General features: G+C 41.1%; 2 protein-coding genes across 2 annotated transcripts; both read left to right on the top strand.

Moving 5' to 3' along the window:
* Positions 1-5,093: 5,093 nt before the first annotated feature.
* On the top strand, positions 5,094-18,214 carry BTBD1 (BTB domain containing 1). Its single transcript, XM_048317959.1, has 8 exons — positions 5,094-5,494; positions 10,377-10,533; positions 10,775-10,880; positions 12,283-12,480; positions 12,742-12,934; positions 13,474-13,561; positions 16,304-16,450; positions 17,328-18,214. The coding sequence occupies exons 1-8, from the start codon at positions 5,094-5,096 to the stop codon at positions 17,484-17,486; spliced, it is 1,449 nt and encodes a 482-aa protein (XP_048173916.1). The 3' UTR covers positions 17,487-18,214.
* Positions 18,215-18,976: 762 nt separating this feature from the next.
* On the top strand, positions 18,977-21,877 carry C13H15orf40 (chromosome 13 C15orf40 homolog). The gene is made up of 4 exons (XM_048318196.1): positions 18,977-19,076; positions 19,156-19,282; positions 20,081-20,208; positions 21,088-21,877. Exons 1-4 carry the CDS (start codon positions 19,005-19,007, stop codon positions 21,178-21,180), a joined length of 420 nt encoding a protein of 139 aa, XP_048174153.1. The 5' UTR covers positions 18,977-19,004; the 3' UTR covers positions 21,181-21,877.
* The last annotated feature ends 3,039 nt before the right edge of the window (positions 21,878-24,916 follow it).

Here is a 24,916-nt window from a genome sequence, read left to right as displayed (position 1 = left end):
TGAAGATCAATGCAAGGATTAAGAGACACTATTTATATCTCTTGGAAGCTCATGTGTTCACACAGGGCTCTGCCAAGCAGCAAGCTTTCATTGCATTATGATGCCAGCTACAAAATGCCATCCTGGTACAAAACAACTTGTGTCATTCAATTTTTATGGAACTAAGCTGATACATTTTGGAGGGTCTACTTTCTTGTACATACAAGTGAGATTTTAAGGCAAGAGGAGTCAGTAACCAATAGTCCAGATAAATATGGTGGATTTAGAGATGAATTAAGAGATTAATTAAAAGCTTCACGTTTGGGTTTTTTGTTAATGTGTTAATTTGCTGAGAGAGCAACTTAGAGCACACATAACTGCAATCTTTTAACAGCTTTAAAGCCAACCTCTTCTGTTTCTGAATTTCTTGTTAGCTGAGGGTGTAACAGGTGATAAGTGATGCTGTATTGTAAATCTCAGGCTGCATGGTGCATCAGAGCTCACATGGTAGAAACTGGGGGTCAGGAGGCCATGTGCTCATGATCTGCTGAGGATTTGGGGGGATTCACCAGCAGCAATCACAGCATCAAAGAAGAATCCAAGGAGGAATTAGTGATTTGTGACCATTTCACTTACAAAATTGAGTATCAGTACCTTAAAAACAGAGCTGAGTTTTGTGCTACAACCTCTCTATTCACCAAACAATGATCTTAAGAGGAAAAAAAGACATGCCAGAGGAAAATTAATAGGCATTATATTAAAAGGGAGCGTGTCAATTGTACTATTTGTCTTGAACTGTAAAGGCAAGTGTCATTTCTCAGTAAGAATCTTGTTAATTATGTGGAAATTAAGCAGCTAGTTAAATAGCCTGGTAGAAGTGCAGGAAATAAGGATTCTCTCTGGAACACTGCTGTGCCTCAGCACATTTAGCAGGGATCGAAAGGTAAATAGCTTCACAAAATAGTGACTGGTCAGTCATAAAGACATGATGGTAATAACTAATAAAATAATTTCCTCTCCTTTGCTTCTCCAGCAATGGAGTAGCAGAATATTTTTAATGCTTTAAAATATATGTCAAATACAGGATTTTTCATAGAACCAGCCATGTCAGCATTTGAAATTATATGTAAAATAGGTATGTGGTGAGTAGAATCTTCTGTGGCTTAAATAATTGGTTTTGTCTTGTAATTACTTTCAGAGAAAAGATGTGATGAATGTTGCTGTTGCCCCTTGCTGTATGTTCTTGAAATACATAAATGTGTCAAATGAGAAATGAAAGAGCTACTTCCACAACTGGAGTCTTCAAAAACTTCCATGTCATATCTGTATCAGTTGAACACATCTCTAAGCCACAATTTTCTGTGAAAATTTTCACAGAAATGCTTTGATTAGTAGGAATGTTTATGGCAACAGCGTACTGTAAGTAATAATTACTATACAGTAATAGAAATTAAAGTAGAAATCATTAGTATTATCACTAAAAATGAGAAAAGTATTAATATAATACAGTGCACAAGACACATAATTACCTTAATACTCCAGGACAGCTAGCCAGCACAGCTGAAAATGTGCAATAAAATGCTCAGACACAAGAATTACTTGTAGAAATGATAGGGCAAAGAATTATGAATTTTTAAAATTCTGAGAAAGTTGCATATTTATCATGGTCACATTTAGAATACAGGTGAATTCATAGCAGAGAAAAAAATACCAGTTGCTCTTATTATGGCTTTTTAAAAATCAACATTATATAGGCATTTTACAAGACATAAGAATAATCTTATTCTTAATCCCTGCCCTTAGCATTCTTCAGATGTAAGACTGTTTTCTGTGCCTGGGTGGATCCTGTGCTCCAAAAAAAAGACCTGTTATCTTCAGACCCCACATCTCAACAGTACAGGCTAATGCAAGCCAGAGAGAAGATAACCATAACAACCACAAGAAAAAGCCCAAGGAGATAACATTGTTTTTGTGGTTGTTATTAACCATCATTATTCAAAATTACACATTTGAGCAACGGTAATGCTACTGGTAATTCAGTGATGGGAACAGTAATATGCATGTCTGTCATTCACAGCAGAGGCATGGATCAGAGGTAGGGGATTTTAAGAGTCTAATTGAGCATGGAAAGGAAAATGTGTCATCAAATGGCCCCAGCCAGGAAGCTTAATCAGAAACAAATCTGTGATTTACTCTGAATTATTCTCTTCCCTCCTGAAGCAGAGAAAGGGTGCTAACTGCTTATGAGAACAATTGCTAATCACTGTGAAAATATGTGCCAGCTCAAAAACTCTGATCATAACAACAAACAGCTCCTTGGAGCATACACAAAGCTGAGTTCATGTGGGGAAAAGAAGGAAAGGGAGGAGAATTTAAATCATTTCAGCAACAAATGATTGAAAACAATACTCTTAGTAACCTAAACCTTTTTGATTGCTCTCTGAGAACTGGCCCCGTTTCAGGGGCAGGGAAGGCCAGGGCCACAGGGCAGGCATTCCTGTGTCTCTGGGACATCCCTGGCATCACAGGTATCTCAGAAATCCCTGCAGTTTGATCACGGCATTCTCTGGTTCTTCTTCGGTACGTGTAAACACACTTTGTGCTCTCTGTCCCTGCTGACAGGTAAAGGAACCTCAAGACTCAGAGAGTACTTCCTTCACAATTTCCTCAGAAAAAAGGCACCAGGTCAGCATGGGCTTGCTCAGGCTATTATGTAGACCTCAAAAATTAGCTGCTCAAAAGTGTAGACACTCCCTGACCTTCTGTTTTGCTGGCTAGAGATCAGGACAACCTTCACAGCTATATAATATAATACTGTTGAACTTTTGTTTGCAGCCCTTGATTTGTAACTATTTTGATACATGAGATCAAACAAAAAACTTTTTTCTGGAATTGCTTATGCAAATATCTTTTTCCTATACTAATTTCTGCTATATTTCCTAGACAAAACCTGAACACACTAAGAAAGCAAATAATGGGATGGCATTTTAGTGACATTCATGTGTAGCCCTTTAGGGAAAAGCATTGTGTATTATTTCTGATCTGGACTGGCAAATACAATCCCATGACATCACATTTAAAAATGGCTGTGATCCACCCACTGAGAATGCCAAAGAAAAGCTGGCTGGTTTTTTTTTTTTCCAAGGAAGCTAGCACAAAGATTACAAGGTGAAACAAATGTCTGAGGCTCATTGTCTACAGGAATAAAAGCCCAGTGTCAAAAGGAAATATTTTACTTAATATTTTCTTAGTTCTCACTTTCAAAACTGTTTAAATTAGTGCATTTGGCATTTAGCTGAAGAGATCAGATGGACATCCTGATCACATTTCTCCTTTTCTTTGTCTCCTTTCCTTTTTTGGTTTTTTGTTTGTTTGGGTTTTTTTAGACTTTTGTTTTCTTTCATTTTATTTTTATTTCTGTTTTTTTCCCCTCATTTTCTCTCTCCGTTTTCTTTCTCAGGCCATCACACAGGTCTTTCCATTTTTTTCCTATGTTACATAGCTTTGCCTTCTTATGACTGATTTCTCATCCCTGAAGCTGTCTTGCACACTTTGTCTGCCCCAGCCGACCTCCTTTTAGATCTCTGGTGTACCTTTCCCTTTTTCCTTAGCCCTCTTCCGTCTTTGTTAACTTCCTCCAGAGTGTTACTGACACTTTTTGCAAACAAGGTTCTCTCTAAGCAGAGCAGTCATGGCTGTTGGCTCTCAGCTGACAGATTAACCTGTGAGTGAGCACAGAACGATAAAAGCAAAAAGACAGAAGCGCTCATTAATATCCAGGTCATCCCATCACTGAAAAAAAAGGTCCATTTCAATGGAAATTATCCATTTGTGCCAATGGTGTCAGTGTTTCACATCTCTGTCCCTAAGCTATCAAGGCAACGTGGGGCTCTCCTTCTTTCCCTTCTTTGCCCACCTTGGGACAAGAAAAGTGCAGAGATGATACCTTCATTCTTCTAAGTCAGCAGTATGATTATATTTTTAAATATAGCCTCTGTGCAAAGCTAGCTGCTGCTTTCTGGTTGGTACACTATATCTTCTGGTGCCCTTTCCCACTATAGTTTACCCTGCTGAAATTGCTTCCATCTTGCTTAAGGTTCTCAAAAACTTGTTCTGCGAAACGGACCACATTTGCTTGGTCTCAGTTTTGTCCTAATTATAAACCTGAATGCAGAGCGGTGACATGTTCTATTCCTCTTTTAGCCACACGTTTCCATAAATGCTGACAGGTCGGGAGCTATGACAAACAGCTCCCAGCGCCACCGTGGAAATCGCCGCTGTGATTACAGCACAGCCCCAGCAGATGGCAAAAGGAACTGCCTCAGTTCTGCACCAGCAGCGGTTTGACAGGGCTGGGAAGACGCCAACACTCCTTATTCCTCTCTCCTTTCTTTCCTAAAAGCCAGCATGACAGCGCACAACCCGTGAAGGTTCATTCCCCTCCCTACGGCCCTGCTCCAAGGGCGGTGAATGTGTGAGCGCTGCTGGGGCACAAGCCCGCACTGCCGCTCTGCCACCGCCGCCGCGGCCTCTTCTGCTTCGACCTTTCTCCTCAGAAATTAAAACACGGAATGTCGAGACACACTGTACGTGCACAAGGACTCTAAGGCGTGTGTGCCAAAAGCCGCCGATGTTTCAACGTTACTTCAGAAAGAGTTAAAATAGGCCACCAGCCCTTGTTCTCCCTGTTAACACAGCGAAAACAGGCGCTATGAAAACGAATTTGCGTTTCACGTGCCCAAACACAATCACTGCCATTTATTCTCTCCCACGGGCAGCGTTATCAGCTCCGCGCCTGCCGCGGCGCTCTGTGCCCTGCGCGTCCGCTTGTTCCTTCTCCGCGGCCCTGGAAGCGCATTCCGTCCGCGAGGGCGGTCCCAGGCGCCTTGACGGGCCTGGCGAGTGACACAGTCCCGGGGCACATCCCGGAGCACGTCCAGGGTCATATCCCGGGGCACATCCCGGGGCACATCCCGGCTCGGGCCAGGCGGCTCCGGCCCGGCCTGCGGGGGCAGCGGCGCGTGCGCGGGGCCGGCGGGCGGGGCGGCGCGGTGACGTCGGGCGGTTCTGAGGGAGCGCCCGGCGCGGCCCGGCCCGGCGCGGCCCCGAGGGCGATGGCGGCCGCGGGGGGCGGCCCGGGGGCGCCCGCGGAGACGCCGCCCGCCACCGCCGCGGGTGTCGCCGCCGCCGAGGCCGGCGCGGTGCTGCAGCGGGAGCCGCTGTACAACTGGCAGGCCACCAAGGGCTCGCTGCGGGAGCGCTTCGCCTTCCTCTTCTCCAACGAGCTCCTCAGCGACGTGCACTTCGTGGTGGGCAAGGGCAGCGCCCGCGGCGGCGGCGGCGCTGGCGGGGCGGCTCCCCCCGGGCCCGGGCAGCAGCGCATCCCCGCCCACCGGTTCGTGCTGGCGGCCGGCAGCGCCGTGTTCGACGCGATGTTCAACGGCGGCATGGCCACCACCTCGGCCGAGATCGAGCTGCCCGACGTGGAGCCCGCCGCCTTCCTGGCGCTCCTCAGGTCAGCGCGGGGCGGGGGCGGCCGCGCACGGAGGGGGCTCCGCGCCGGGGCCCCGCTTGGCCGCCGGTGCCTTTTCCTCGCTCCGCGGCCCCTCCCGGCTCCTGTCCCCACGGAGCCCGGCCTTTCCCTAATGCCCGTCCCCGGAGGGAGATGCAGGGAAGGCGCGGAAATACCCTGTGGGCTCCACGCCAGGTCACCCGCCAACGTGTTTTGGTCCCTTCTTGCTCTTTAGCCTGCACTGTTCTCCCAAGAGAAGTGCCCTAATTCCATGGCAGCTGACTGTCCGTTTAGGGAAGCACTCGGTGGGTGTCTGGTTGGGCTCTTGGATTCAATGTTTTGGTTTGTTTAAGTAAAATGATGAGAATTAGTGCGTCCCCTTGGTGTTGCAACTATCCAGCCATCTTCTAATAGTAACTAAGAAGGGACAGAGGCTGTTGTACCAAGCTTTTAGTTTCATTTGATACTTACCTTGAAATTTGATACTTACTTTGAAGTCGGAGTCATCTTCCTGTTCACTTTTCTTTGTCAGGGATGGTAATAAGTTGTTACATGTTTTTGCCATAATAACACCCCTTGTAGTCATACTTGGGCAGAGAGGGAACGTGCAGCAGAAGGCAGTAACCAGCTGATTTCTACTCCCAGACCATCTGAGTGTGAGACTGGGAGTGCAGTGATTGCAAAAATGATATAAAGTGTGTTAGTGATTTCTAATTTGGGCTGAATAGGATCTGCTAGTTCGCATGCTCACGAAACTGATGAGTTCACCTACCATTTCTCTTTACTCAGTGTAGTGGCAAATAAAATTTATGGTGTTCATAAAAACAGTTACTAATAGTTTATTTGTGCCTCAGGCTGTGGTGTGGTAACACAACTAAACTGCATAACCTTATTATCAAAGAAACCACTCTGCTAGGCAGAACTAAAAAGTACATAAAACAGTTCTCTGTTATGACATTTGGGAAACAAGTAATATTATTGCCTGGAAATAAGTATGTAGCGACTCAAAGTTTTTTGTAATAGGAAAAACTCCAAAGTCTTGGCAAACTTTCTTCTTTTGCTGAGGCCTAACAGACAGGAACAATTAAGAGTCACCTGGGCCTTCGGTAATCATGGACACAGGAGCTGAAGCAAGTGATGTGCACAAAACCCGACAAACCCCCATGCAGCAGCAATGTCTCTCTGTTGCTATTAGCAAAGGAGCTGTTCTTCGTGGATTTTTACCAAATAGTGAGTGGATTTTTAGCAAAGGTGGAGAGTTTGTGCAGGGGAACGAGAGCAGATTGGTTTCAAAGGTTAAAAGTAAATGACAGTGCACATGTACATGTTTGTGTCTATATATGTGGGAAAACGCTGCACAGTGAAAAGTGGCTACAATCAGAGAAGTTTGGGTAAAAATAGAAACACAGAAACAGAGATTTCTAAGAGATTTCTAAGTAAAGATAAGAAGCATGGTATTTCAAAACTGTAGAAGTGAATGAAGAGGTGTTGTTAGAAGCAAACAAAAGCCATCTTGTGTTGGTAGAGCTGCCAGTACGTAATGGCTTGCATCAGTAAACTGATTATGCTTGTATCTTGTCTGAGTATCACCACACTGGTGGACTGCTGAAACATCTCAGGTTTGCTGTCTGTGCCAGCTTTTTAGGACATTTTTCCATGTTATGTATATTTCTCTCAGCTTATATTGAAATTAATATACTTTGCAATACCTTGTTAAAAACATATCTAAGGAGAACTTCTTTAATACATGCCAGTACTGGACTTTTTCCATGCTGGAAACAACATGGGGTCTTTTCCTGGTGTTGACTGAAAGAGGCAGGAATGATACCTTGTACTGTTGGCCTCTTTTATCTATCATTAGTAAATTGGTCACATAATGATAGTTACCCTTCAGAGGACATTTCTTTAGTGTTTGCAAATAGCAGTCTGAGGTATATTGGCTAGAAATTAAGTCAGCATCTTTGACTACACGTAGCAAATGAACATCAGGTCATGGAAATGTTTAAGTAATGCAAAACTTTAAAAGGATAATTTTCTAATTAATGTTCCTCAGCTCATTTCCATTTTATTTACTCATGTGGTTTGTCAAGTCATGTCTATAGTTTATGTGTTTCATAAAGATCTACTGACAAAGGCTACTTGTAAATTAAAGTCAAAGATTTTTTGATGAAAAAAAGAAGTAGTTTGACAGATAAATCCTTAAGAGCTGAAATAATATCAAAGTCACAAAGTTGGGATCTGTTTCCCAGTGAAACAACTTTTTTTTTTCCTGTTTCTAACTGCAAATTGAATAGCAATGATCAAAAAAATTCAAGTTGTCTCAGTAGGGTTCTGCTTTAGGGTTTCTTTTTGTTGGTTTTAATAAGATTTTTTTTAATTTTTCATTCGTATTTTACAGTAAGCTAGCTTGTCCTTTGATCATAGGATAAAGGAAAGTGATGACATGGCACAAATTAGCAGTCTGTCTTCTAAAAAATCTTTGCAGAGACTGTTGGCAAGCAGTAAGTAGAGGGGTAATCATGACTAACAGGAAAAAAACATTCCTGTGTACTTTTATAATGGTGAAAACATTTCAGCTACTGAGAGGATGCTCAAACAGGGGAGAAGGAAGTGCTAACCTGAGAGTAAAGAAAAGGAGCATAAAATGTATGAGAGGCTTACGTAGACTGAATGATTGAATGGTCACTTGGAAAAATTGTTTGTTCTGGTCGTTAAAAATGTTCTTCCAGTATGCAGATACACCCCCCAGCTTCCCATTCCCTCATCCTGCATGCCAGTAAGATTAAGTTGTTTGTGTCTCAAAGGGAAAGAGAGGAGGGAATAAGGATAAGTGATCTTCGGTGCCACTGAGTTAAGTGGAGGAGGAACAGTGGTGTAAACATAAAGCTGTGCTAGTTCAGGCGTGCCACAGAGGGCAGAGTTAACAGAGACACAGCTCTTGGCACATACGAGCAGGGTTTTTTTAGAGGGAAGACACACCTAGAACTGCACCCTGTTTCTTTAGAAGGTAGAACAGAAAGTGAAACACAAGCCAGATGAGCTCCTCTGGTGTGTCACTTCATTGGCTTCAGATTGGATTCACTTAAGGAATAAAATCAAAATCATGTTCCAAAACCAACTTGGAATTTTCTTTTTTTTTTTTTTTTTTTTTGATTAGGTAAAATGTAGACTGTAGTTTGCATGGCAGTATTGCTTTTTTTACAGCCTGTTAATCAACTTAGATGATTTGGACTCTAAGCTCCTATAAAGTCATGCAATGAAAGTTATGGCATATTAAACTGATTATTTTAAATCTTAGAACCAAAATATAAATGCACCGTTCTAGTGCTTTAATGAAGAAGTTGTCAATTTAGTATGCAAAAGTTGTACCTATGAAATATTAGTTTCTTAAAAGTAAATTTGTCAGCAGTTGTGACTAGCAAGTCAGCCCATCGTTTTCATCAACAGACAATAATAGTTCATAGCTTTCATAAATCAGTTCTAATTGAGCTGTATGAAACTTTTACGTAGGAAAAAAGTTAGCATTTAATTAAATTAATTCTTCCTAGGTGCTGTTCAATTTAAATCCCGTTTAAAAAATTAATCTAGAGCATCATTCACATCTCCGAAGTGATGTGCAAGCTGGCTGTTTGAGTGGGGTCTTGTAATGGTAAATATGTACCTGTATTGTGGCAGCAAATTTAATGTTGAACACCATGTTTAGTGTGTGTTAGCAACTACCGACAATTAGAATTTCCTTGGAATATAAGAAATGTAAACGGTGAAGAACTTCCGTTGAAACTTTAGGTTTGTATTACTTTGATTTCTCTATGTTGCAAGGAGGTTTAACAAGTCTGTTAATTTCACAAGTTTCTCTTGTTGGATACAAATTGCTTATTGCTACATTTAAAAACCCTTCTAAACACACCTTCTGTCTCCGTGTGTCATTCATTTCCAGGATGTTCTGAAGAACAAATATTAAGAAATATAAAGGAAAGGCTTAGTTTTCATTGTGGAATTCTTGCATTTGCTAGTGTGCCTTGGTTTATTATGTTTAATTACTTATGTGTTGGGGACAAATGTATTTTTGTAAATCACAGACTATTCTTGATTGTTATCTGAAAGGCTGATGAAATTTTGCTAAAATTATCTTAAATGTCACTTGTAAGAAAAGTTATTTTTAAAAAGTCATAGTTTCCATACAGAACCTTAAAATAGATCTGATCTTGTCTAGTCTCAAATAACAACTGCTCAGGAAATGGGGTTTTTTCCTGGTATTGGTGGAGGCTCCTATCTTCTGGTTCACAGCTTATGCTAAAATCTCAACCAATCCTCTTGCCTCAAGCAGTAGAGACAAGCCAGAGTGTTTTGCTGTGGCAGGAATAGAAGAGTCAAGGTCATCTGCTAGAATGTACTCCCTTTCCTCTCTGAATATTACAGAGGGGTAACTTTGACATAAGATGTTCTCACAATCTAAGTCCTTGACACTATTCCCTCATGGAGGGGAAGCCAGTGTGCACTGTCAGTAAATGAATTTCAGGAATACAGCCATAGAGGGTTGTGCATTGATATTCTCCTGATGAACTGAGAGCATGCATTTGTAGGTTAAGTAATTCTGCAGCTCAGCTGTTGTTTACAGTTGGGGAGCTATGTATAACTAGTACAGCCAGATCAGTCTGAGGGAGTAATACATGTTTAAAACAAATGTATGCCGTTAGGTTAACATAATACTCTTTCTTCAACCCTTTAACTTAGCTTCTTTATTTATAAAAATGCAGTTAGGTCAACTGTTGCACTGTATACAATGCAAATCTTTGGCCTGTTTTCTAAATGCAGAGAGACTGTTGTGTTTGGCTGCCCGCTAAAGATATGTTTTTATGATCTGTATTTGTGTATTTATTTATAGGTTTCTTTATTCAGATGAAGTTCAGATTGGTCCAGAAACAGTCATGACTACTTTATACACTGCTAAAAAGTATGCAGTCCCTGCCCTGGAAGCACATTGTGTGGATTTCCTAACAAAGCATCTCCGAGCAGATAATGCCTTTATGCTGCTTACTCAAGTAGGTAAATTTAAGCTTAATTTTGATTTACTAGGAAAATTGGTAATTGGAGGGAAATGATAAATTCTCCTTAATTATGTACTCCTTTGAGATTTTAAGTGCTCTTCAAGGTATAAACACAAAGAGTACTTAGACAAATCATTCTATTTTAATTTATGTCTATACTAGAGTAAAAAGTTTGCTTTTTAAGGTTAGCAGTTTGTCAGCTTTATGCTTAAGATGCACTTCTTTATCTTTCCAGGCTCGTTTGTTTGATGAACCGCAGCTTGCTAGTCTTTGTCTTGACACAATAGACAAAAGCACTATGGATGCCATAAGTGCAGAAGGCTTTACAGATATCGACATAGGTAAGTCACTCTGCATGTTCTAAGCATGAAATCACAGGATAGTTCCTTCCCCCATCTGAGTATGCAGAGTCCCGAGCACTTCTTCCCTTCTTGGTTATCCACCCCTGCAGTGCTTTCCTTTGAGCTTCACTCCTGAGCTGGCTTCCACTGCATCGTGTCCCCGTTGGAGTAGTGGTGGTGTCCCAGGGCTCCCACTGTGGTGACACCACACTTTACGTTGAAGCCAAAGCTTTCACTTGCTGAGGGTTGTGCCTCGTCCCTGAGGCGTCCACACCTGCTTTGTACATGCAGCAGGAGTCACACTGTTCTGCTGCCACATGGTACTTATCTATTCAAAGTTGCACAGATCAGGTACAATTAATGAAACCTGCTTTAAAAAATGAATATATAAACTGTTAGTTTCTCTGTTTAATCTTCTATCAAAAGCTAGCAGTTGTAAATTTGCTTACTCAATTTCATTGCCACTATATGTGTCTACGGTTTTACTCCAATTCAGCTAGATTCTGGGAAAAAGTCAGACTGAAGGAAGGTATTTCACTGCTTAAAGAAATTGTAAAGTTATTGTTAACTCATGTTCAGTGGGATTTGTACCAAGACTGTGAGTGACCTATAGTCTTGGTAAGTCTCAATCTGTTTTGACTTTCTAATATGCTATTTTCTATAACTGCAAACATGCTTTACTTAAATTCAAGGCAGATAAAAATTCCCAAAGACCCAAAATTCAGAATATAAAAACCCATTTATTTTTTTGACTTGTATTCCATGATAATTTGTGCATACCTGTTATTCAAAGAAGGCCAGGAGTGATAAATACAGGATAAGTTGCTTTTGTAAAACATGTACCTTGCCTCAGATCTTGTGTTTCACCTTCAGGCTTTGTGGATGGCAAATATGTCAATGCTTAAGATCACTTTCATGTATCTTTAAACTGGTATTGTGTGCACCACTGCTGCTTGTGGCTATAGTTGATCCAGATGGGCAGCTGGCTGCCCAGATGAGAGTATGATGGTGTCAGCATGAGTAACTTGGTTTTTCAGTAGTGTGCATTCACTGCTTGGTCACTTCGAGTTTTGATGTTGCCCTAGCCATGGAGATTCTTCAGGATATTGGCTATCACTACAGAGGTTAGTTACACTCTTAGGAATCAAGAAGTTCATATCCTGTCTATAGCAGGAAAATTAATTTTTAGTTTGAAGTCTATGTGTCATTGAGAGATTACTTTTTATGTAAGCTAAATTATGTGTAATATATATATATACGCACACATGTAACAATAAGACAAAGCTAATAGTCTTATTATGAATGTTCTTTGTGTGTGCTCAGTATCTTAAGCTACATAATGTAGCACTGTTACTGCCTTGGATGAAAACTGATTTAAAGCTGCTAACTGTTTTTTCTTTAGATACATTATGTGCAGTTCTAGAAAGGGACACTCTCAGTATTCGAGAAAGTAGGCTCTTTGGAGCTGTTGTTCGCTGGGCAGAAGCAGAATGTCAAAGACAACAACTGCCTGTGACATTTGGGAACAAACAAAAAGTCCTTGGAAGAGCCCTTTCCTTAATCCGTTTTCCATTAATGACTATCGAAGAGTTTGCAGCAGGTGAGTTTTGGAGTTCTTTGTCTTACTGTTAGACCATCTTTCAGTGCTGTCTAACTGTGTTTAGATGCTTAACACTCAATTCTGTTGTTAATACTGTACTAATAAGAGTTGTGATGCACAAACGAAAGCAAAACATTCTGCAGATTATGCTCTGGCCATTGGAAAATATTATTGTTGTCTTCAGTCTGTGAATATGTGTGGTTTAAATGCAACAGCTGGGGTAATCCTTCAAATCATCTTAGAAGTTTTGTTTTTTCACAGGCCCTGCTCAATCTGGAATCTTGTCGGATCGGGAAGTAGTAAATCTCTTTCTGCACTTTACTGTCAATCCTAAACCTAAAGTAGATTATATTGACCGACCAAGGTGTTGCCTTAGAGGAAAAGAATGCAGCATTAATAGGTTCCAGCAGGTGGAGAGTCGCTGGGGCTACAGTGGAACAAGTGACAGGATCAGGTAGGACTTCGGAAACTATTTGAAGGAGAGACAGAAATGTGTGGGAAGAAAGGGAACAAATTATTCAACTTTGACATTTTCATGTAAGATACAGTTGCAAACATGCTGGCTCTGTTGCACACGTTTGATATTTTCCTTTTGTTTTTAATAACTTGGGCTATTACACACATAAAATGCAAACTAGCAAAGAATGAGGTTCAGGAGGATTGGGTGCATTCTAGAATGATTGGGTCTTACCTGTATATTCCTTTTTGAAATACCAAGTCTTATGTGTATTTGTTTTGGAGATACTGAAAAGAATCTGGTTATGTTTTGTTTAGTAATACTGAGTATCTTGAGGAATTAACAAAGCTTTTAACTAGCTGACAAAGTATTTTTCTTAGTATTGAAATCTAAATAAAAAATGCTATTTAAAAGAGAAATGCAATGCCATTCTCAGTTTGCTTCCCTACTCTTCAGTGGGAGTCTTTTTCCTACTTGAAATAAGGTAACACACTCACCAGTTGTTTGAATTCCTTTCTTGGCTTGTGTCTTACCAGGTTCACAGTTAACAGAAGAATTTCCATAGTGGGATTTGGATTATATGGATCTATTCATGGACCCACAGACTATCAAGTTAATATACAGGTACAGTGTATTATGTTTAAATAGGCTTGTACAGGAACTACACTTGTAGCACTTGCAAAAGGTTTGGTCTATATTTGGGAGGGAGCAATCAATAGGTCAGGAGTCTAAGCTGTGTTTTGTCACAAGTGGGAATAAGTGGGTGACTAGGCAAAAGGAAGAACACTGTGAAACTCTGCTCCCTTTCTCCTGTATTCTCCTGTCCTTCAATCATTTTCAGTGTAGGTGTTTTCCAACATCCAGCTTTTCTCAAGCTTTTCCTAATAGGAGATATGTATTGATACTGTACTTGGGTATGTTATGTCCTTCAGTAGCCTGCATGCTTCTTAAAAGGATTTGATTTTCCTAATTGTTCCTTTTAGTTTCTTTTGAACAAGCTTCCTCATATTCCTCTCTTTGAAATTTAGCAAAGCTGTGGGGGATTTGCTTTTGTTGTTCATGTGGGAGTGTTGACTCTAAGTATATTATGGACACTGTTACATAGTGTTTCCATTATGAAATTTTGAATCTGATCCTACTCATCACTCAGTACCAAATCAAGGAATGTGTTTCTTCCTACTGAGCAATTGGTTAGCAGGCTCACAAAGTGGCCAGTGATAGCATCTAAAAATGTCCCCCTGCTTCGTGTCCTGATGTGACCCTTGCCCGGTCCCAGCGGGTAACCGAAGACACCACTAAAATTGTATTTCCTGCTCCTGTAGCCTATTAGATCCCTTAGCATGTTGTGGTCAGGATTGTCTTCTACTAGTATTGATCCAGCACTCTATTTTTTTTCCTTTTTAAATGTGGAATTTCAGTCAATTTGAATTGTTTTTCTTGTAGAGATTGGTTTTGTTTTGATTCTAAGCTTTATAACAAATATTAGCATTCCATGACTGGCACAGTTTTACCCTGTGCTGTGTATTTCATAACCTGGTACTATCATGCCACATTGATTTATTAGGTGCATGAGAAATTTTGTGAAATAAATAGTCTGTGAGTTCATATAGGGGCAGAAATTCTTTTGTCCCTATCTTTCTAGACTTCTAGCATGTGCTGGAATTGCTGTTTCAGTTCCTTAGTGGACATTCTGTTTAAATGACAATTTGTCTTCTGCTTCCTATTTGATGATTATTATTATCTGACTACTCTGTACTTAAGGATAAGGATTTCTGTCTCTTAAGGAAAAAGTGTTGTGCCTTTCCTCTTAATGATGTTCCAAATGGAATGTATCTGGAATGAGGTTTTGAAGGAATTTGGCTTTTCCACATTCCTCATTTTAAAAGCTCACTTGCAAATTCTTCTATTTGAAGTACCTTCAGTTTGGTTTTGTCAAACTATACATCCCTGTAAATGAGTAGCATAGTGCACTAGACAGGATCTTTAGAACAAAAAGAGTTGATCTCAGGAACCTAGCAGCTATACTAAACATACCTGGGGATTTTTATTTCACATAAACCCTTTTTTGAACCTCTCAGCTGAATTCCTGTTAGCAGATACAAGCATTCGGTGTATTCCCTCAGGATATTTGCTGGATTTATTTAATCTGAAAAGAATTGAGATATTTTCAGAGAAAACCAATGCATATTAAGTGGGAATGATCAGAAGATTCACTTGAAAAAGATCTTCCTGATTCAAACTGAAAGACTAAATAAACCTTTATGGTTCATATTAAGGCTGTCCATCTTATATAGTTTTTCTTTATCCTGGAGGTACCCTTAATAACTGATGAATCTGAAACTTTGTCACAGTCTTCTCAGACAGTCATTTAAGTCTTGTGCCTCTAGCTTTCTTCTTGGCTCTGCATCAGTACTAGCAGAGCTTCAGAGAGTTAAACATTTAAAACTAGTCATAAAGTAGTGATAATGTATCCTGCAAATACATCTTTTATGTGAAAAGGGCTTAGGACTTCAGCATTATAATTGTTAATATTTCTATTGATTGTGGCTGGGGAAAAAATTAAAGTACATTTTGCCTAGAATAGAGCTTCATCTCATTTGTGTAATACTAAAAATTATATGGCAATTTAATAATAACCTATTCAAGCTGATAGGATTCTTCTTAGTGCAGTAATCATGAGAAGTGCTCTACTCTAAAGCTCTGATATCCAACTTCTGCAAGAGGTACTGGGCAGCATGGATCAGGATTGCAATCCAAAATGGGAAGGGAGGTATCTGTTATGACTACATTTGAACTAGTGATTCCTATTTGCCACTGAAATTGAGGGCAAAATAAATATGGTGTATTCTGAGTGTAATTTTTATATTGAGTCAAGATAAAAAAATAAATTGTATAAAATGTAACATCACAAGTTCATGTTTTCTTTTATGAAGGTGTCATTGACTGCCTACATGCTCTGTAAAAACTTGTTTTCTAAACTAGCCACAGCCAGCGAACGAGCTTCCCTCATGTGGGCTGTGTAGGTGTACAGAGATCAGCAAATCTAAGCACAGGATCAGATGTTGTATATGAAGGTCAGAAGCTGAAGGTCTGGAAGCTATTCTTCATCTCCCAAGCACGGACTTTAACCTGGCTGGAGCAGTGCCCACAGCCCTTGTAAAACTCGCGAGCCATCGTTCCGACCTGCTGCGTCAGCTCCAGTGGTATCAGGAAATCACAGCTTCTTTCCAGCTGAGACTGCTCTGTCCTTGCAGTTAGGCAGGGTGGGGTAGGCAAGTGTTTGCTTGTAATCTTCTCATGTGCATACAATCAGAACCTTTCTCACGCTTGTCAACATAAAAATACACTTTTCATGCTTTTGTCCAGATAATTGATTATGAGAAGAATCAGACGCTAGGACAGAACGACACTGGATTTAGCTGTGATGGAACAGCCAGTACCTTCAGAGTTATGTTCAAAGAGCCCATAGAGATTCTGCCCACGGTGTGCTACACAGCTTGTGCAACGCTGAAAGTAAGAATGTCTAACAGTACAGAAGAAAGTGTTAACTTTGATGCAAGACTTGTTCTTTTATCAGTCTTCTGATGGGAAAGTGTCTTCTAGATCTTGAATTTGTTTTAAGTTTAGGGCTAAAGAAGGATGTAGTAAAAACTCCACTGTAACTTGTAAGACTGTTACATCTCTTCTGGGCCACAGCATGGAATTCATAATTGGATCCTTTGTGCCTTCCCACTTTTTTTGCTTGATGTAGGAGTTAGAATGAGTTCTAATAGCTGGTTCTGTGTGAGGAAAAAAGCACTATCTAGATTATGTAATCTGGCAGCTCTCTATCAAAATTTAAGTTTGATTTCTTTTATCAAGGATATTCTAACCACTAGCTAAAGTCAAGAAAACAGCTGTTTTTTCATCACTTTTTATATACTAGTGCTGAAATAATAGGCAAGAATTACTTGTTCTCAGAAAGTCTCCCCTTAGTGTTGTGGACAAATTTATCTCTCCAAAATTTTTTAATATTCTTCTAAATATAATTACCAATACAGAAACCAGAGTTGAGTGGGTTGGAAAAAAAATTGCACATTAAAAGCAGCTGAGGCAGGGAACTAAGTGAGAATATAGACAACCTCTGTGATAAGGAGAAATACTAGAAAGTATTCATTAGTAGTTGGATAAAATCAACTGGTTTAAGTCTGCTGTCACAGAAATATATTTTTTGTTATTTAGACACAGGGCCCTTGCTCCTGTTGTCTGCGATTTTGTACATAATTTATGTGATGTGGGTACAGAAATTTTATACTACTAAAATAGCCTGAGTCAGTAGTGCTTGAACATCAGCAATTTTTAGGTCTTGCCCACTTCCATTCTGTTGCTAATCTCTTGTGATGTTTTTCAGGGTCCTGATTCCCACTATGGAACAAAAGGTTTGAAGAAAGTGATCCATGAATCTCCTACTGCTAGCAAAACATGCTTTGTCTTTTATAGTTCACCAGGTAACAACAATGGTACATCAATAGAAGATGGACAGATACCAGAAATAATATTTTATACTTAGTTTTACATGATAATCTGGAATGTGTTGGTGTGTCAGTGGACTTCAGCTCACTATTGGCAGCAGTTTAAAAATTCTGTGAAATTACATCAATGTGTAAAAACAAAACTAATTTGTTTGAGGGCTACCAGAAAAACAATTTTTTTTTCTGCATTTATTGGTAGATTGTAATTTAGCTTTTCCTCTAAACAAAATGTCAAGTGGAATAAGTACCCTGTATATTGAAAAGGTTGTTTTTAATAGTACCTTGTGATTAATTACTTTGTGTTTTCACCCCTTTGTTTCTCATGTAGTAAAATTCATTTTTTGAACTGGAAAATTCTTACTTGTTATGAACAACTTGTGTATGTTTTTTCTGATGTGTCCTTAAAAGACAGTAAAGCTGCTGCTGTGGTGCCGTCTTGCACTTCTTTCCAAAATGACCTTGGATTGACCCTATGGACATGGATTGCTACTGTATTTTTTTTTAAGTACATCAGCAAAGCTGGACTCATATTGCCATCATCTTGACTTTTTCCAAGAGCCATGGAGAATTAATGGACTTTGCACTGCAGAGAGTATCTGCAGTTGCACTGAAGAAATAAATACTAACTCAAATTCAGCAACAAACAGATCTCTCCAGAATCTCTCTTAATTCAGAAGGGCTGTTTTGGAATATAGAACTGGTTATGCAAATAGCCACTGTATATACATATGTGCCTATAAAAAAATGTATAATGTGAAAATGAGAATACAAGACTTGTAATGATGTTATTTTATCATCAGATATTCTAGTACTAAAAAAATTAGTATAAACCTAAGGATTATTTGTGTGCAACGAGTTTTACAGATTGCATACACTAATTTGATGCAATTGCTGTATGTATATAGTATTCAGTGTCTTGCAGTATGTACCATGTAGTAACAGAATGTCTTCATGTTCAAAAACCTGTACCCTCCCCCAAGTTATACTAAAGTAATGATTTGAGAATGCAGGAGAAAAAATAAGAAAATTTCCTTTCTTAAGTGGGAAAGCAGGGAGGTCACGCAGGTTTGGGGTGTCCTAAGCCCGTGTGTAGAACAAGTGTCTGTCAAACCCCCAGCTCTGTGCACTCTCCTATCCTTGGGCGCGGGGCTGTTCCGAGGCACGGACGGGGGGGCCGGGCCCGGCTGTGCGGGAGCAGCCGCTGCGGGCCCAGGGCCAGGCCCGGCCGGGCCGCGCCGGAGGAGCCGCTGCAGAGCCGGAGCCAGAGCCAGGGCCGGGCCCGGCCGTGCCGGAGGAGCCGCTGCGGAGCCGGAGCCGGAGGCAGGGCCAGGGCCGGCCGTGCCGGAGGAGCCGCTGCGGAGCCGGAGCCAGGGCCAGGGCCGGCCGTGCCGTGCCGGAGGAGCCGCTGCGGAGCCGGAGGAGGGCCAGGGCCGGCCGTGCCGTGCCGGAGGAACCGTTGCGGAGCCGGAGCCGGAACCAGGGCCGGCCGGACCGGGCGGAGCGCGCAGGCGCCTCGGGGCGGGCCCAGCGCGGCTGCCGGAAGGGCCGCCCCGGCCATGCCGAGCCTCGCCGGGTTCCTGCGGGTGCGGGCGGCACCGGTGCGGTGCGGCAGGGCTATGCCCGGGAAGGTGCGGGCAGGGCCAGGACAGGGAAGGGGGGCAGGGGCGGGTGGTGCCCGCGGTGACCGCGCCTGTTCCTCTGTTTCAGGGAAAAGCAGCCGCCAAGGGCCCCGCGGAGCCGGGCGCCGCCGCGGGACCGGTGGTGGCGGCGGGCGGCGGCTCCGTGAGGGTGGCGGTGCGCGCCAAGCCCGGCGCCCGCTGCAGCGCCGTCACAGGTGGGTCTGTGGGCCGGGGCACCCTGGGGAACAGCGACGGAGGGAGGGAACGCACAAAATCCCACCCGAAAACTAAAGCGAGTAGTTCGGTTCTCCAGGAGTAGCTCGTTGGCGTCCCCCGTGTGCAGCGCTGGGTGGCGCGGTGAGCACGGGGTGAATCCTGATGCTAAACCCTTCCGTTTGGCATGTGTGGTTTAGTGCGGGCTGTTTGTGTCCCAAGAGCGTGTGCGGTTTTATTAGAGCCATAAAAGTTCGCTCTAATAAACCGTGTTCTTCCTCTACAGCCCTGGGCTTGCGCCTGCACGCATTGGAACCGCTTTCACACCCCGCGTGTGTGTGAGAGCCACGGGCTGTGGCAGTGTCCAGGCTCCGCTGGTGACACAGGGAACTTACTGGCAGTGTAACTCTCTGAGCAGCTAATTTAACGAGCGGCTTTTGGGGCGGTAACCTGGTTTGAGTCTTGTTACGTGGTGCCGAGCAGGACAACACCTGCACCAGAATGGGCAGTTGGGAGGAGCTCCGAGCGGTGCCCCCGTGTGAGAAGGCTGGTAACTCATGACTGCACTCTGCTACGGCATGAAGGCTTCGCTGCTTGTGATGTCAGGAGTTTATATTTGATTGTACTGCCTGACAGTCGAGGGAATTTATGAAATACGGAAATGTCATCACCTGCTAATCTATACATTTATTTGGTTTTAAATTAAAATGCTTTTGAAAGCATAAACATTCATTTTTAGGGAACAATGACTAGCTGTTTTGAATATTTTGAGCATCACCTCCTCACACTATTTGTTACAGATGTGACGGCTGAGGCAGTAGGTGTAGCTATTGCTGCCCCTCCATCAGAAGGGGAGGCAAATGCAGAGCTGTGTCGCTACCTCTCTAAGGTGCTTGAAGTGAAGAAGAGTGACGTTACTTTAGAGAAGGTACTTCCTTTTCTTCCTTTCAGTTTTGCCCTACTGCAATTGAAATTCAGGATTTTGAAACTTACACATTGAGTACAAGGAGTTACTCCAAGTTCAGTCTGAAAGACACTTTAAAAAGTTTAGTTGAGTTAATGGAATGATTCATTGAGGACAAACTTAGTGTAGGAAGAACTATGGCTGATCTTGAGATCCTTTAATCAAAAGAGTTACCATGATAATGTTTTGCAAATCTGTAATTCATGTGTTCTGTGTTCTTCAAAGATTCTCTTGTTTTCATGTCAAATGAGTTCACAAAATTTGTCTTGCAAAGAATGTGCATTTGATTAATAACTTTTCACTTTTTAAAAAAAAAAATAACTTACGTATTTGAGTCAAAATATTCTGACATTTAACTGTCACACATAAGCAAGAGGGTATGTAAGCACTTGGGTTGTAGCTGGACCTCCAGAGTTTCTCTGTGTTAGAATTTACATGTCTTTAATTCAGTGAGTGGAAACTCTTCGTTTTATTCATTGCACTGAATAAATAATTAATTTGTTTTATTAATTCATTGTACTTGAAGTCAGCCTTTCCAGCCATTTCCATTTATAGTTTATGAGCATAAGAGCATAATGAAAAATGGTGCTTTTTATTTTTATCTGTTGGTTTAACAGAGTAGTTGTAGGAGTCTTTTGAAGAGTAGTGGTAAATGGTAAGATGACCAAGGAATTGAGCACTGTGTTGTGAAAAGGTAGAGATGAAAAGCTTTGAGTCTTGTTTTTCCTGAATCATGGGCAAACTGGTTAATTTTTTAATCAACATTTTACAAATAGCACTGTTTCCTTAACTTAAAGGGTAATTCTCTGAAAGATGGTTTTTTTCTGTGTTTGTCTGAACCAGGGGGGTAAATCACGTGACAAAGTGGTGAAGATTTTGGTATCAATGACACCAGATGAGATTTTAGAAAAACTGAAAAAAGAAGCTTCCAGTTGACCTAAAACAAGAGCAGGAAATGGGACAGTGCATCTTGGCATATGGACTGATATTCTTTCTTACTTAATGTAGTGCTGTTGAGAATGTGGGCAATGACTACAGAAAGATACTTCTTTCCCCCTGTATAGCTGTAGGTTTGGTTAGAAAACTGAGAGGCTGTATCTGCTTCTGTCACTACAGACTTGCTTCTGCTCTGGAAAGTTTCCTGTGGGTAAGAGTTGTCCTCTTTCCTGGTCCCTAAACAAATGGTTTAGGAAACGTTTTTCTCAGTGAAGCAAACATTGGTTAACAAAGTGAGAGGCTTGGAGTGACAGCCTTCAATGTGAAAAGTGGTACAAAAGGACAAGTCTGGATGGCAGAGACATACAGAAGACTGTTCTCTCTGATACCTTACAGCAGGTACTGTGTGCAGCTTTTCACTGTGGGCACTTACAGACATCTAAAATAAATGTATTTGAAGCCAATGTGCTGTTGTTGATCACACAGACAAGCTAAAAGTAGAATCACCTGAACAACTGAAAGAAAACCAGAGGTTTTCAGTATGAAAAACCAATGCAGACCCCAGTAATTGCACACTTGGGGTCACTTTGTAATAGTCTGTAAATAGATTCCTTAAAGGTAGAGATATGATCATGTATATCTGTGCCAATTGTATGTTACTTGTAATGACTGTTTTTAATAAAAGGGGCAAAAAGTATTACCAAAGTTTGGTTTGTGTTTATATTTTTAACAAAGATAGAAGTTGTTTCCTAGAAGTCATGTAATGAAATGCTGCTCTTAAACAGCCTTTTGTTACAATCTGATGAGTAGTACAAAAATGAGTAGTAGTGCAACCCCTAGAGAACTGAGCAGAGTCATTTGTAGAACAAAACAAGAAGTCTGAAACAAAATGGGCAACTATACTCCAGTTTCAGGGCTGATGAGAAGAAGGCTGAGCTTCTCTTTTTATCACACTTCAGAGGTCAGAGCAAGATTTAACTGGCATTTCCCAAAAAATGTGTGTGATATCACACATTTCTGGTAGGGGCTTGGTTTTGCCTCTGCATCACTGCTGATGTCTGCAATTGTCCTGTGGTTGTCATGTTGAAAAGAATGTAATGGCTAAAGGAAAAAAGATAAACTGTTCTGAAGGTTTGCTTAAGGTTTGGCATACCTTGTCCTGGAAAATAATGTTATGAATGCATAAGCATTTATGGCAGATGCATTACCTGATTGATGCTGTACAAGCTTCATCTCTCATAATTGGCTTTTTCATGGGCAAAAATTCTTTTGCTTTAGGGAATCCTTTCAGTTTCCTGTTATCCTAAATATTGCAATGGTTGCTTTTGGAATTAGAGAACTGGTGTTTGTCAAGATGACAGCTGCAAGATGACTAATTTTAAAGAAGTTACGAAAAACGTTACTTTCTGGAGAAATAAGTCTAAATTCTGAATTCTGTTTAATGGTTTCCACCTGAGCCCCTTACTTTCTCAGGCATTTGGGCAGCCATACATTGCCTCAGTCCTCTTTCCTTACTTTTCTTTTCAGTCTGCACAGGCTGATTTTGTTTTACTGTTCCATCAGTTTTGGTTCACCCCTCCCTGCTGTTAGATCTGCTCTTGCCCAGCAGAGGGGTACCGTGTCTTGCACAAAAATTAAGGCAAAGTAAACCAAGGCAAAGTGTTGCTGGTTTGTTGTTGGGGTTTTTTCTCTTTATTTCCTAAACTTCCTATCATGAGTAGAAAACAACAATAAAAAGGCTGAGGAATTCTGTATTTATAAATTACATTTGGAATTGGATGCTGCAACAGCCATTATAAAGTTTTCTTTGAAAGCTTCTATACTCCATTGAAATAATGTATTACACTTGCCCATGACTTCAGACACAGACTGAGGGAGGAGCTGTGTGGACAGATACAGTCTCTGAAGTACATTGATCTTCAGTGATTATCTACAATAGCTAACTTAGTTTTTCAGTGCCCTCTCTGTCTTGTCAACATGTTCTGCCTAGGCTTTGCTGGCTTCTGCCTTGGTTTCTTCACCTTTCCTAAACACCTTCAGCTGGCATTCTGCATTTATTTTTCCTAATCAATGAAAGTAACTTGAATTCTAGTAGTGGGGCAAATAAAGCCTTTACATGCTGGGAATGTACAATTTATTTAATATGAGTAGTCGAAATTATTTTAGAATGTCAGTGTAAGTAACACTGTGGTGTTGCCATATAGAATCATAGAATCATATTTAATATCTGACAGCCTCTTATGTCAGTGGTTTTTGTGCTGTCTTCCAGTCATATCCCTAACATCTTGGTTGTGGATTTATGTAACCTGGTGAAATGCTTGGGAGGCAGGAACTGCTGGTCCACTGTATATCAAAAGAGAGGTAGAGAAGGGTTAAGCAACTTGTGTGACCAAACAATGCCAAAACTGTGATTTAGGCCTAGCTCCTACAAATCTTGCATTGAAATCCTAACCTGTCAACTGTCTCTTCATGAACACAGTAAAATGTCTTTCATTCTATTGAAAAAGTTGTGGTAGCAAATATCCCTTACTCCAGCAGAGTATGTTTTTAATAGAGAAGAGCTTTGTGATATTGTAAGAAGCTTCTACCAAGAACTTCAAAACACTTCACAAATCCCTGCTCAAAATAAATTCTTATTCCTGGACCAATTTAAAAACATTGTGGTGCCAGTTGCTGCAAAACCATTTTACGTTGGTACCTGCTTTATCCATGTGCATTAAGCTACATGATTACTCAGCTACTGAAATCAAACACTGTCCTCTTTCCCTAATGCATGGTCTGACCAATTTCAGTAAAATCTGGCTAATGGTGATTCAGTATCTTACTGCTTGCAGGCCTGGGCAGTCAGTGCAATTTTTAAGTATAATTAAATTATTTAAACATTAGCAAAATAGAAGTTATCTGAATAAATTCTGTGCCAGTTTTATGGCATGGAAGGGTCTTAGTCTTTCATCCACTCAGTTACATTTATTTTCTAAAATCCAGCTTTGGATGTAGGTTTCATTGTAGTAGTGTAATATGCTAATTAAGGATATTTAATTATACCCTCTGAAACTGGCCTCTTTGCTCTTTTTCTTTCAATCCACTCCATTTATCATCTGCAGCACATTCGTATCCCTCCCTTTAGTCCCAAGTGTTTCTAAATCCTCGTTTATTCAGGTATCATCAGTCTAAATAATCCTGGATAATTGACGACTTTGTCAAGAACTGGCAGCAGCAATTTAGCAGAAAGCACAGTTTAATATCTTCCTGCTTCCAGCTTCCAGGAAGATAGGTACACCTGATTTTCCTGCTCAGTTCTTCACATCTTGTTCTTGTTTCCCCTCTCATAATGTTTATTTGCTTGTGTAAAACTTGAACTGGCTGAGTTTTTAAATTTTTTTCTTCATTACTTCTACCTACTGTATTCCCCTCTTAATGTTTTTAGTCTTTCTCTTGGGAGGATGATTCATTGTGATATTGACTGCTTTAAAATGGGCTCCCCTGTCTCCTTTGGGGAACACAAGTGCTTTATCCTCCTGTAAAACCTGCCCTGGTTGTTACTCTCTAGGAAGGGGCTGCATTTGGGGCAAAGTGCTCTTAATACAACTGGGGCACAATAAACAGCCAAAAAGCTGCTGAAGAAATGAAATGCTTGCCTGAAAGGAGGGGTCTGGTACTTCTCTGAGATACTGGGAGTTCATTTCTTCCTGGTCCCTTGTATATTGGCTTCTCAAGTAACTGTTACTGAGCTGTG

Source organism: Corvus hawaiiensis, chromosome 13, assembly GCF_020740725.1.
Source record: "Corvus hawaiiensis isolate bCorHaw1 chromosome 13, bCorHaw1.pri.cur, whole genome shotgun sequence".
NCBI lineage: Eukaryota > Metazoa > Chordata > Aves > Passeriformes > Corvidae > Corvus > Corvus hawaiiensis.
This window is presented reverse-complemented; position numbering and strand designations above follow the sequence as displayed.

What these genes read in the sequence shown, in the direction of transcription:
- BTBD1 (XM_048317959.1), top strand. Translation starts at nt 5,094, where the DNA reads ATGGCGGCCGCGGGGGGCGGCCCGGGGGCGCCCGCGGAGACGCCGCCC. An exon ending in CCTTTATGCTGCTTACTCAA is followed by an intron (nt 10,534 to 10,774) that starts GTAGGTAAATTT and finishes TTATCTTTCCAG; the next exon opens with GCTCGTTTGTTTGATGAACC. An exon ending in GGAACAAGTGACAGGATCAG is followed by an intron (nt 12,935 to 13,473) that starts GTAGGACTTCGG and finishes GTGTCTTACCAG; the next exon opens with GTTCACAGTTAACAGAAGAA.
- C13H15orf40 (XM_048318196.1), top strand. Translation starts at nt 19,005, where the DNA reads ATGCCGAGCCTCGCCGGGTTCCTGCGGGTGCGGGCGGCACCGGTGCGG. An exon ending in GCAGGGCTATGCCCGGGAAG is followed by an intron (nt 19,077 to 19,155) that starts GTGCGGGCAGGG and finishes CCTCTGTTTCAG; the next exon opens with GGAAAAGCAGCCGCCAAGGG. An exon ending in GTGACGTTACTTTAGAGAAG is followed by an intron (nt 20,209 to 21,087) that starts GTACTTCCTTTT and finishes TGTCTGAACCAG; the next exon opens with GGGGGTAAATCACGTGACAA.